Source organism: Oncorhynchus kisutch, linkage group LG12 (assembly GCF_002021735.2).
Source record: "Oncorhynchus kisutch isolate 150728-3 linkage group LG12, Okis_V2, whole genome shotgun sequence".
Taxonomy (NCBI): domain Eukaryota; kingdom Metazoa; phylum Chordata; class Actinopteri; order Salmoniformes; family Salmonidae; genus Oncorhynchus; species Oncorhynchus kisutch.
This window is the reverse complement of record NC_034185.2, coordinates 9,804,293-9,817,638: the sequence shown is the minus strand read 5'-3', so window position 1 is coordinate 9,817,638 and position 13,346 is coordinate 9,804,293. Positions and strand designations below refer to the sequence as shown.

Genomic DNA, 13,346 nt, shown 5'->3' with positions numbered 1-13,346 from the left:
ACAAAACAACACTTCATGTTATCTCTGGGACCCTTTGGATGATAAATCAGAGCATGATTTCAGAATGTAAGTACACATTTCACCTTCAGAGGTGAATTTATCAAACTTATCGAGGTGAAAAGTGTTTTGCTGTTAGGAGCTCTCCTCAAACAATAACATGGCATTTTTCGGAGTAATAGCTACTGTAAATTGGACAGTGCAGTTATATTAACAAGAATTTAATCTGCGATTGTGACACTGTCCCATTCATGTCACCACACCCCAATAGGGATTTGTTTTATCTTAATTATGTCACAATCAACTTTTACCAGTTGAACATAGACACACATTTTTTTAAATATATTTTTCAATCAATATTTTGTACAAATATCCAAATTAGGTGATGTCTCATTATATGTGCATATTTGCATATCGCACATATCCCTTTTTCTGGATGCTGGATGGTTTCACTCCAGCACCGGACATTAGTAGAGCAGATTAAAATACTAATGACATTCATTTATTTTTTCATTTTCCAAAGAAAATGTTATCTAGAATAAAACATTTACAACATATCAACAATTCCCTCAGGGCAAGTCTGGAGAATATATCTTATCATAACCACACACACACATCGGTGAATACAGATGCTTCTGATGCTGAGAAAAAAATGTGGTGGTAAATGTCTGACAAGCACACTGAAATTAGACTCCTAAATGCCTACTTAGACCCAATCACCACCTCTTCAAAGTAAGTTACTAAATATAGTCCAGTTTGTAACATTCTCTATGAAAATGGGATTTTAAATGATGGGGAATGTAGTGAGCTTTGAAATTATTGATATAATTCCATTTTAAAGTGGTTAAAATTCATTCAAATTAAGGTAGAATATGATCAGCTAAAGAAAATATATATTTTCATCACGTTTTTGAAATGTTTATATTTTTTGGTGTGAAAATACTAATATTAATAGACCAAAATACAAACAAATCTCAAAATTAATAAGACGCAAAAATGTCAGCCTGTGATGCCTGGCCTTAAAATGTCAGCCTGTGATGCCTGGCCTTAAAATGTCAGCCTGTGATGCCTGGCCTTAAAATGTCAGCCTGTGATGCCTGGCCTTAAAATGTCAGCCTGTGATGCCTGGCCTTAAAATGTCAGCCTGTGATGCCTGGCCTTAAAATGTCAGCCTGTGATGCCTGGCCTTAAAATGTCAGCCTGTGATGCCTGGCCTTAAAATTTAAGCTTTTTTCTTGCTGTGAGTTTTAATCAGTTGAACTTCTTGTTCAGAAAATCACTAGCTCTGTTTTCACACCTGTTTTTAATACTCAGCCGCTGTGCCAATCAGCTGTGGGTTTGTAATTGGATTACAATTCATGCTAGGGTGGGTGTAGAAGAAGCATTAACACACAATTTAATCAGAATATACATTTAACTTTTGTTTAGTTAAAGATCATTATATTCATAAAATGATCTTTACAATAATTCCTCCAAACAGAGAATTATATGTTTTTGTATTTATTGTGGGGAAAAATAAACAAGGTAGACTTGATCAACACAGAACACTGTCATGACAAAGCATTTATAATACCAGTCGACAAGGTCTCATAGACGTTTGGAATGTCTTATCCACATCACACTAATCTTGTGAATTATTCCGGAGGAGATATTCAGCCTGAAATAGATAAACACAAAAATGTAGTATTTAGAAACAAACCAAAAAAAAGGACAATTCGGTTGGAAACGTGACATTTCTTTACTGTAGGCCTAGCTACTTCGGTACCTGACAACTATTCACATCCGTTTATTGTGAAGTGCAACCTATATAATTGAAGAGGAGAAGTAGGCTACTCTGAATCTATTTGCTTCTATGGAAGACATTTGTTTTGCTTATTTCACCAGCCATCAGTCCTCCGTCTACTGGTCTCTGATGTATGCGTATGAACAGTATATTTTTTTCTGTATATCTCTTGCCGGTGACAAATCTGATTTCTCTTTGTGGGATTAATAAAGTTTATTTAATTTTTTAAAATCAAATAAAAACATTACCAGGAAGTCTACCGGGTCGTCTGGCTTGGCCTTGCAGCACTCCATCATGCCCTCAGTGAGAGAAGGCATTACGTAATTCATCAGGTAGTTCCTCAAGGGGGCGGAGCGAGCCTCCAGCAGCTCGTGCTCCTGCCTCTTCACCTCAGTCACGTGACGGTTCTAGAGATACTCACACACAACGTATGTACAGCTCAGCTAAACAGAAACTACAGTTCCAGGGTTTACGTCGCTGCTGGTGGCCCACTCTTCCATGGAATACAAAGAGGGGTTTTAAGAGTTTATAGATCTGAGAGGACTGGATAGGGGTAAGCAATGTGGAGCTGAGAGGACTGGATAGGGGTAAGCAATGTGGAGATGAGTTTATAAGGATTCCAAAATGGAATCAAATCTCAATGAGTAATGTGAGAGAGATGTTTCCTGAAATGCCACCCTATTCCCATTCTAGTATACTACTTCTGATGCAGCCCATCTCTTACCCACTCCTCGAGCTGTGTGGCCATCTTGGCAGCGGTCTCAGCCTCCCTCCTATTCCACTCTGCTGTCTCCAGTACCAGGCGCTGTGCTGTCTCCTCTACGGACTTCCTCTCCATCTCCTCTCTCTCCTCAGGGGTGGGTCCGTAGTTCCTGGGACGCCCCACCAGCCTGGTGATTTTGTCCATCACAGCACCGTATTCAGGATCGACGGCATTGTTCACCTCTGACAGACAGACAGACTATGAAAGACTGACAGACTTCCTCTCAATGCATTGAGTTCAAATCAAATCACTATTTACTACAATTACTGGTTCTGATAGTTACAGTTGAATATTAGGGTTTCAAAATGATTCAAAAATCTATCGCATTACTCTCTTTTGGTAAATCAATATCTACAGTATTTCGTCCTTACCAATGTGTTCTGGGTGAATCTCCAGCTCGTCAAAGTAGTTCAGAACCGTTGCATCTTCCACGTTGGCCTTTCTAAACTTCTTCAGCCGGGTAAGGTACTCGTCTTTAGAGTAGTGCATTTTCTCTGCCACACTCTCAGGCAGGTTCTGCACCCGCTCCTTTAAAAAGTCATCCGATGCCTCCAGGGAGAAAATGAACTCTGCAGAAGAGACAGACGAGGGGGGAATCAGTGATAGACATGCAATACTGTGCAATTCAGTTATATTAACAATCACTTACCAGGAATGATCTTCTTGTTGAAGGCAGGCATTTTGGACCTGGGATCATCCTGTTCATCTGGAAAACATCAGTGTTTAAGAGAACAAGCAGGATCTTTTCCATCATTTATTTGAAAAGTATTTTACGATATCATCAAACGCTGTAATTGTAAATAACGTTCATTTAATTTATGTTTACCATAGAAGATCTCCTTGGCCTGATCGTAGGACTTGGGGAAGCCGTCCAGGACGAAGCCATGGTTCCTGCAAGGCGTTGAGTTCAGCTTATCACGCATGATACGGTAGACAAGGCCGTCGCTCAGGCGACCTGCAAGAGTTATGATGACATTCATGAAACCACTGCATCTTCATAATATGAAATCAAACCAATTATAGAGATGAGGGGTGGAGTCTAAATTAAATTTACAAACATGCTTTCAGGAACAACTCATGGCTGTGTTGTGGAATATTATTGTACCTCCATTTTGCTCCATGCTGTCCTTCAGAGAGTCCAGTTGGTCCTGAGCGTTACTGAGCGCCTCCTCACTCTCTCCCTCCTGCTCAGTCCCATTCACAGCCTCCTCCTGAAAATATAATGGACAACTCAAATGAATACCTGGATTCATATATTGTAAGATGTTGTTTTACAAAATGGTTCACACACCTATTGATACTGTAGAGTGTACATGTATAGTACAGAGACCTGTAATGTCAGAAAATAACAAGGGGTGCATTTCCTTTGATCTACCACAAGGGGGAGGCATTTCGAATTTTACAAGAAGGAATAAAGTGTCATCGCTTTGCTTTTACTGACCAGATGTTGCATCTTCTCATCAATGACCTCTTTGAGGTTGATGTGGTGCAGTTTGTAATGTTGACACAGTTTCTCTGCCACGCTGCTCTTTCCTACTGCTGGAGGACCCAGGAGACAGATTCTGATGGGCTGATGGGGAAACCAAAGAGCATGATACATATTTTAACAATTTTTGGCTTGAATATGAGTATATAATATCATATAAAATAATATAATGACACTATCTATAATCTATCATATACTTCTATCTATCTATAAGCCTGTATTGCTGTGTAACGAATCTTTCCTTCCAATAAGAGACAATACACATGTTCACATTCTAAATTGGTGCTGGGAAAATCTATTCAGTCCCTAGCTAAGAACAGAAGAGGTAAACATACAGTAGTTGGTTTGGTCCCTCACCAGTAGTAGTCTCAACAGTTTGTATTCCTCCACCACCCGGTTGATGTTATCAATGATGCCAGCCTCCGACACCCAGTGAAGGTTGAAGGTTTCCTTCAGAAAGACTGGCTCTATCCGCAGGTTGACACTCAGGTAATCCACATCAGCGTTCTGGAAAACAAGGTGAAATTGATGCTCCAACATTGACCAGACCCAGATCTACCGCTGTTCTGTCAATTTCCCATGGTCAAACAAGACCACACAAACAGATCTGGGACCAGGCTAGTTAAGATATGCTCCAACTGACAACGGCCATTTCTGAAATAGCTTTCCTAAACCTGAGATGAGGGATGAAAACAGACAGACCGTCAGAACTTTGGTGAGGTAGGTCTCCTCCTTAGGGACTTTCTTGATCTTCCCTGGACCGAGCACAAAGCTTATTATCTAGCAGGGGAATACAGAAAAATACACCAACCATTTTGTAGATCTACAAATCTATTTAAAAAAAGAAAGAAATGCAACAATTTTACCAACTTGAAATGATCAACAAGATGTCTGTCTGGCTTAGCCTATTTACCTTCACAATATCCTCAAAAGTATTATTGGAATCATCCACAGCGAGGAAATAATGTATCTTTGGCTTGTGGTCGATTACATTCTGAATAACCCTTGTAGACAAAAGTAGACAATATCATATAATTAGTCTTTTTTTTTTCACCCAAACTCTAGCAGATGCCCTTAAATAAGCAATAATTGAACATCCAAGACAATGGAATGGACTCATTGAAAAATACACAAAAGTAGACAATATCATATAATTAGTGTTTTTTTTCACCCAAACTCTAGCAGATGCCCTTAAATAAGCAATAATTGAACATCAAGACAATGGAATGGACTCATTGAAAAATACACACCCTGCAAGGTCATTGACATGAATGGTAGGGATAACATTTGTGCCAGGCCCAAAAACAGGAACTTTTGCAAACTCCCCCAGCCAAGACGTCTTGAGGAGTCAAGCCAGAGGAAAGAGTGAGATAGAGAACATCCATCAATGTCTTGATAGAACAATAATGTCTCACGTTATATAGTTCAGATGTACCTTGAAGAAGTAGTGGAGGAGGTTTTCTCCCATTCCATACTGAACACCTGCCGCCACAACATAACTGGACAGCTTGGACTTTTTCTGTATGGTAAACAAAAGTTGTTGTTGTTGATGTTGACATTGTTGTTGACAATTGCCGAACCCTACCCATTATACTTACAGTTTTGCCCAGTTTGAGCACCATTTTCTCTGCATTGGCGTGCTCCTTGAAGTTAGGATGATGTCTTTTCCTCCTGTAGTCGTCCTCTGTCAGAGGAATCTCTGGGTCATTCTAAGGACAGAAAATATATGAGTAATATTCAGAAAAGTGTATTGACACATATATAGATATAGTAGTTAGGAAACACGGGATTTGAATAGAAACTTACAGGATCGGCTGGCTTGCTCATTGCCCAGGTCATGACTGATGATATCAAAATGAATATCTTCTGAGACGTAAAACTCTCAATATCTGAGTGAAGAGCTGCAGCATAAAAGGAAGAGGAGACAGCGTCTTACCGTAGGTACAGTAGGCTATAGGCCATGCAGTATTTGCAATGTAACTCAAAATGTCCAGTGAGGTAATATGTCAGTCTGAGAGTAGGGCTGTCAGTCTGAGAGTAGGGCTGTCAGTCTGAGAGTAGGGCTGTCAGTCTGAGAGTAGGGCTGTCAGTCTGAGAGTAGGGCTGAAAGACTGAGAGTAGGGCTGACAGACTGAGAGTAGGGCTGACAGACTGAGAGTAGGGCTGACAGACTGAGAGTAGGGCTGACAGACTGAGAGTATGGCTGACAGACATTAAGAAAGGAACACATCTAGTTCATCGCAGAAATTGCTGTGATTAATCAAAATGGGCTGTAATTAAATGTTTATTTTTATACAAAAAGCATTACAAGAATATTGACATCTTGATTTTGTCCAAAGTAATGGTTTGCAAAATCAAGCAAATTGATAAAGGTCACTTTTAACTTCAATGTCAACTTGTTTTGACATTACATTGTTGTTTTTATCTGTATAAATGATGTGTATTTTGAATGTTTTCAGACTGCGACTAAAACACAATAGTTTTTTTTTTAAATGAGCGCACTAAAATTACAAAAAGTTAACTTGAGTAAAACTGATGAACTCTGACAACCCTATCTGAGAGTGAATTTATCGTGATGGTTTCATCCAACAGATGGACTGGTCCATAGCCTACCTGAAATAGCCCAAGTTGCCTCATCTATCAGCTCTGCTGTTGCATGTTCTGAGATGTTGTAAACCACCACAGCACATTCCAATAGGCTTGGCAGCAGCTGATCTCGCTTCTGTGACTGGAATGGACATGGACAGACGTCAATGACAGGCATAGATGAAAATTGCATAGCGCTGAATGATGAAGTGTGTGGTTATATCAATATTGTATATTTAAGAAATAAGGCAAGAGGGGGTTCGGTATATGGCCAATACACCACGGCTAAGTGCTGTTCGCGCAACACAACGCGTATATTGGTCATATACCACAAACCCCTAAGGTGTATTATTGCTATTGTAAACGGGTTACCAACGTAATACGAGCAGTAAAAATAAATGACTTGTCACCCGTGGTATACCACTGCTGTCAGACAATCAGCATTCAGGGCTTGAACCACCCAGTTTATAGTTGGTTATTAGCTATACTCACTGCATAACATTGTAATGCAAAACTGGGTTTTTCCCCTTCGTTGTTTGAGATAGTTCCAACAATTTGAAAAGTCCCATCTTGAAGTGTTGTCTCATCCTCAGCGGGACCATCTTCATCTGCCTCCTCCAAGGAGCCGCCAACCTTGCAGGTTGACAGAAACTATTCACAGTCGCAAGAAAAGTGTAAACATTGTCAGCTACATTATGTAATATTTCGCCACATCAAACTCTGATACAAAGACTTATATCGTTGCAACTTTACCTTTGCGATACATTTAGATGAATACGTATCAATATTGTTGACGAAAACCCGTTTAGTTCGGTAACTTCCTGTCTTTTCATTTGCCATGTTTGCCGTTGCTGGGGAAAGAGGGACGCTTTGGGGTTGCTAACGTCACCTCAACCAATGAAATAAGTGCATTTGCAAAAGTGAGCAATGAGCAATGACAGCACCAAAAGCGTCTTGCTTAGATACCAGTTAATTATTAAAAAATACATTTTAAAAAAATACATATTTTTTTACACAGGTTATTTTGGTGGAGTTTTGTGCAGAAGATAGCACTTGTTCTCCAGTTGTGTGAAATATTTGCTATTTTTGTCAGTCACATAACATAATAAAACTCTCCTCATTACTTTTACCTAGTAACTCTCTGTTGTGTCCTGTCATGTGAATGATAAATGCCTTCATCCTTTACCTTCCTCTGTGGGAAGGGTGTTGATTGTTTGGTGATTTAAAGTACGTCTTCCTCCAAAACTCAACGCAACTAGTCTTTTAAACTACTCTGTTACGTTGATATTATTGCAATTCACAATAGGACAGGTGATTGTAGGCTATTATACAGTGAGCTCCAAAAGTATTGGGAGAGTGACATATATCTTGGTTGTTTTGGCTCTGTACTCCAGCACTTTGGATTTGAAATAATTCTATGAGGTTGAAGTGCAGACTCTCAGCTTTAATTTGAGGGTATTTTCATCTATATCAGGTGGACCGTTTAGAAATTACAGCACTTTTTGTACCCAGTCCCCCATTTTAGGGGACCAAAAGTATTGGGACAAATTCACTTACAGTGAATTCGGAAAGTATTCAGACCCCTTAACTTTTTCCACATTGTTACGTTACAGCCTTTTTTTAAAATGGAATAAATGCATTTTTTCCCTCATCAATCTACACACAATACCCTATAATGACAAGTGAAAACTGTTTTTTAGAAATTTTTGCAAATGTTTTCAAAATATAAAAACTGTATTCATACCCTTTGCTATGAGACTCAAAACTGAGCTCAGGTGCTTCCTGTTTCACCAAATAAATGACTGGGAGTTTATTTATATAGAGTGTCCGACTCTCTTTATTTTTAGAGCAAAAACCAAACCATGAGGTCGAAGGAATTGTCCGTAAGAGCTCCGAGTTAGGATTGTGTTGAGGCACAGATCTGGGGAAGGGTACCAAAAAATGTCTGCAGTATTGAAGCTCCCCAACAATACAGTGGCCTCCATTATTCTTAAATGGAAGAAGTTGGGAACCATCAAGACTCTTCCTAGAACTGTCCGTGTTTATAAACATATTCTATTCTTATTTACAATGGAAATGACTCCAAAACGAAACAATACATTATTTACCATTCATTTCTATTGGCACAAAATAATCTGAAACACAACCAAAACAAACAGCAAATGCATCCAACAAGTTTGTAGAAAAATGTGTCACTGTCCCAATACTTTTGGAACACACTGTATGTGCAATGCAACCCATAAACTCACACAAACACACACACACACACACACACACACACACACACACACACACACACACACACACACACACACACACACACACACACACACACACACACACACACACACACACACACACACACACACACACACACACACACACATAGCAGCACAGGACAACAACAGGGTTAGTTAGCGTTGACATGGAAACTTCCAAAGCACTTCACATATTTATAGAGGTGACATTATCTGCTGGCACGGCCTTATCTGCCTTCAAACGGCTCAACTACCTACTACAGGCCTCTCTTTCAGCACACTGTAAAACACAACTACACAATGGAATTACTGTCAATGACAACACATTGTAAAACACAATGACACAATGGAATGACTGTCAATGACAGCATGCTATAAAACATAATTACATACATGGCACCTGGCAGGAAGTTGTAACACATATTCATAGAATAGCAAGGTAGAGTGACAGAATTAGGCAGTAGATGCCACTGGCAAACTGTATAGATATTTCGATTGAGACTTCAGTTCTTATTCAAATAGGCAATACACGTAAATAACTCAAATAGAATACTGTAAGTCAAAGTTATTTTCACCCTTTTCAAATTGCATGATTTCATGCTCCTGTCATTCACCTAGTCATTCTTTACACACTACTCAACGAGTGGTCTAACTGCATCTAAATTCTGTCTTTACACACTACTCAACAAGTGATCTAACTGCATCTAAATCCTGCCTTTACACACTACTCAACGAGTGGTCTAACTGCATCTGAATCCTGTCTTTGAGAGAGTATAGAGCAGGGGTGTGCAAACCTTTTGGCTCGAGGGCCACATCAGGATTTTGAAATTCAATGGGAGGGATGCATTTTTGGGGGGACCAATTGTTTGATAAAATCAATTTGCAGGGGCCTCTGGAGTGGTGAAGCGGTCTAAGGCACTGCATTGCAGGACTTGAGGGATCACTACAAACCTGGGTTCGATCCCATGATGAGTCACAGCCGGCCGTGACCGGGAGACCAATGAGGCAGTGCACAATTGGGCCCAGTGTTGTCCGGTTTAGGGGAGGGTTTGGCTGGCCGGGATTTTTTTGTCCCATTGCGCTCTAGCGACTCCTTGTGGTGGGCCTAGCACCTGCATGCTGACTGGTGTTTCCCCAGACACATTGGTGTGGCTGGCTTCCGGGTTAAGCGAGCAGTGTGTCAAGAAGCAGTGCGGCTTGGCAGGTTCCTGTTTCGGAGGACGCATGGCTCCCAACCTTCGCCTCTCCCGAGTCCGTAGGAAAGTTGCAGTGATGGGACAAGACTGTAACTACCAATTGGATACCACAAAATTGGGGAGAAAAAGGGGGACTCCTGATACTCCAAACTTTTATAATTTTATAATTTTTATAATCCATCAGATATTGACTGAATTTTAGCACATAAAACATCTTACTGGTACGGAGTTCAGGGATTTTGGTGGGAATACTGAACAGAGTTCAGGGATTTTGGTGGGAATTCAGGAATTAAATTTATTGGCACATTCCCCTTTTTTTCTTAGCATGCACTCAAATATAAATGTTCTAATGATATAAGGTATTTTTTTTATATTTTGAGTTAAAATAAAGATAATGATATGCGCCTCAATTGCATAAACACACCGGGATCATTTGCATATATGAATACATTAACATAAAGGGGTGGAACAGAGCTGCCACCACCAACCACTCGCTCTGTTTAGTCCTTCCTGCACTCGCCTGTGCTGTCTAGACTGCCTCATTAATTACAGTTGTTGTCACATACTGTTGCATCATTCAACAAGCAGGATAGCCTCCGATTAAAAAATAATAATAATAATCAACACGCTAGGCTCTAGATTACACCTCTAGACTAAGGGCGAAATTGTGGTGTAGATATTGAGAGGGATGAATATGTAGACAGGGGGTTCTCCCCCCGTATCACTATAATCTGAGTGTTCATTCTCAGGAAGTTGCTTTCATTTCATCGTGTCTAATTTGTAAAAATTTTAACTGTAGTGATTATAACATTTTTTAAAATTCCCCCAAAAATGAACACCCATCAAAACAAAGTTCTCTCTCGCCTCTTTCTTGTGATGTAAGTGTTGAGACATTGCATTAAATCCCTGATGAAGCTTTAGCGTTCTTATTGTATTGACCTGACTAGATCATAAAGGAACAATTGTCCAGACAGATGGTTGAGTTTACGAATGTACGGTTTATTAACCCAACTTAACACAGGCTACTGTTTGGCCGTAGCCCTCGACAAACAGATGAAGGATACCCTATAAAACAACCATGGCCTTCTCTTGTGAAGGCCAGACATAAGAGAGAGAACAAAGGCTAAACCTGGTCTTAACTTCCAATGCTCCATCCCCCTGCTCAACCCCCCTCCACGCCACTCCGCCAACCACCAGGAAGCCCGGCGTCAGAACATTCCAGGCATTCCCGTGATTGGCAGATAGCAGGTTGATTGGTATGTCAGACCCCGCGAACACTGGGTACTGGTAAGTACAACACAACCAACTAATAGCCTGTGTGTTTAACAAACATTTCCGTGGTCGTAACGTTAACAGGCACAAGCAATAGTATGAAAGAGTCGCAGGAGTCAAATTAAAGCAATCAATCCAGCAGGATTTAAGTGACAAGTGGAATTTTCACCCCTCAAACACAGGAAATTGTTGAAAAACACAGATGCGCGTGCTAATGCTAAAAAGCATTTGAGGCCGACAGAACAGCTGCCTATGGTGATGACCACTGCTGCCATGCGCACGCACGCACGCATGCACCCCCCCCCCCACACATACATACACACACAATCCTTGTGAGGACCAAACAATCGATTCCCTTTCAAAATCCTATTTTCCCTAAACCTAACCCTAACTTTAACCCCAAACCCCTAAACCTAATGCCTAACCCTAACCATAATTGTAGCCCTAACTCTAAACCTAACCCCTAAGCCTAAAATTTTTCCTTGGGGTGAGCGGCGAAATGTCCCAACTTGTCCGAATGTTCCTTGTTTCACTATCCTTGTGAGGACTTCTTGTCCCCACAAGGAAATTAAAAACCAAAACACACACACACACACACACACACACACAGGGCAGGCCAGGCCAGGCAGCTGTCAGGGACAGACATATCCTGGGTCTCCTGTGTTACCTTATAAGGACGAAGGTCCCTTAAAATGATGCCCTGTTTCAGACCTATTCTGATTATCCTGGTCAACTCTCACTGGGCTTGGTGCCACTTGACCGTGAAACAAGTAATAAAAAGAATTTAAAAAATTCAATGGTGATTCAAAGTGATTTTCTTTTCCTTTTTCACCCCCGTTGGTAACAGAATATATGGTATTTGTTTAGCCTCATTATTGGAGTGGTATTCATTCTTGGAGTGGTATTCACTATTGGAGTGGTATTCACTATTGGAGTGGTATTCACTATTGGAGTGGTATTCACTATTGGAGTGGTATTCACTATTGGATTGGTATTCATTGTGTATCATTCCTTTGTTGTTTATCTGTTATCTGACATATTTTCACTATTGCCATCCTTTGGTGAATACCCTACACATTTCACAGGAAACAAACTTATGGTGATTCATACCATTTTCATTCTCAAAAGTCAATTATAATTGTTTTTGTTGTTGTTGTTGTTCTTAGACTTTAAACGGAAACCGTTGACCCTAGCTGTTGTTCAGATCATCCCTCTACCCTCCCTACCGACAGTGATCTGTTGTTCAGATCATCCCTCTACCCTCCCTACCGACAGTGATCTGTTGTTCAGATCATCCCTCTACCCTCCCTACAGACAGTGATCTGTTGTTCAGATCATCCCTCTACCCTCCCTACCGACAGTGATCTGTTGTTCAGATCATCCCTCTACCTTCCCTACCGACAGTGATCTGTTGTTCAGATCATCCCTCTACCCTCCCTACCGACAGTGATCTGTTGTTCAGATCATCCCTCTACCCTCCCTACCGACAGTGATCTGTTGTTCAGATCATCCCTCTACCCTCCCTACCGACAGTGATCTGTTGTTCAGATCATCCCTCTACCCTCCCTACCGACAGTGATCTGTTGTTCAGATCATCCCTCTACCCTCCCTACCGACAGTGATCTGTTGTTCAGATCATCCCTCTACCCTCCCTACCGACAGTGATCTGTTGTTCAGATCATCCCTCTACCCTCCCTACCGACAGTGATCTGTTGTTCAGATCATCCCTCTACCCTCCCTACAGACAGTGATCTGTTGTTCAGATCATCCCTCTACCCTCCCTACCGACAGTGATCTGTTGTTCAGATCATCCCTCTACCCTCCCTACCGACAGTGATCTGTTGTTCAGATCATCCCTCTACCCTCCCTACCGACAGTGATCTGTTGTTCAGATCATCCCTCTACCCTCCCTACCGACAGTGATCTGTTGTTCAGATCATCCCTCTACCCTCCCTACAGACAGTGATATGTTGTTCTTCATCTACATGGTTCCTCATCCCTCATT

At 40.9% G+C, this 13,346-nt stretch overlaps 1 protein-coding gene across 1 annotated transcript; it reads right to left on the bottom strand.

Annotated features, from left to right (window-relative positions):
• Positions 1-1,484: 1,484 nt before the first annotated feature.
• ak7a (adenylate kinase 7a) lies at positions 1,485-7,474 on the bottom strand. The gene is made up of 18 exons (XM_020496158.2): positions 7,369-7,474; positions 7,108-7,266; positions 6,643-6,757; positions 5,836-5,930; positions 5,628-5,738; positions 5,465-5,548; positions 5,280-5,368; positions 4,943-5,033; positions 4,732-4,809; positions 4,387-4,536; positions 3,985-4,113; positions 3,649-3,754; positions 3,370-3,498; positions 3,193-3,249; positions 2,915-3,112; positions 2,505-2,725; positions 2,029-2,187; positions 1,485-1,654 (listed from the first exon to the last, which is right to left on the bottom strand). Exons 1-18 carry the CDS (start codon positions 7,453-7,455, stop codon positions 1,619-1,621), a joined length of 2,094 nt encoding a protein of 697 aa, XP_020351747.1. The 5' UTR covers positions 7,456-7,474; the 3' UTR covers positions 1,485-1,618.
• Positions 7,475-13,346: the final 5,872 nt, after the last annotated feature.

What these genes read in the sequence shown, in the direction of transcription:
- ak7a (XM_020496158.2), bottom strand. Translation starts at nt 7,455, where the DNA reads ATGGCAAATGAAAAGACAGGAAGTTACCGAACTAAACGGGTTTTCGTC. An exon ending in ATGAGAAGATGCAACATCTG is followed by an intron (nt 3,755 to 3,984) that starts GTCAGTAAAAGC and finishes TTATATTTTCAG; the next exon opens with GAGGAGGCTGTGAATGGGAC. An exon ending in ACGACCCGGTAGACTTCCTG is followed by an intron (nt 1,655 to 2,028) that starts GTAATGTTTTTA and finishes TATCTATTTCAG; the next exon opens with GCTGAATATCTCCTCCGGAA.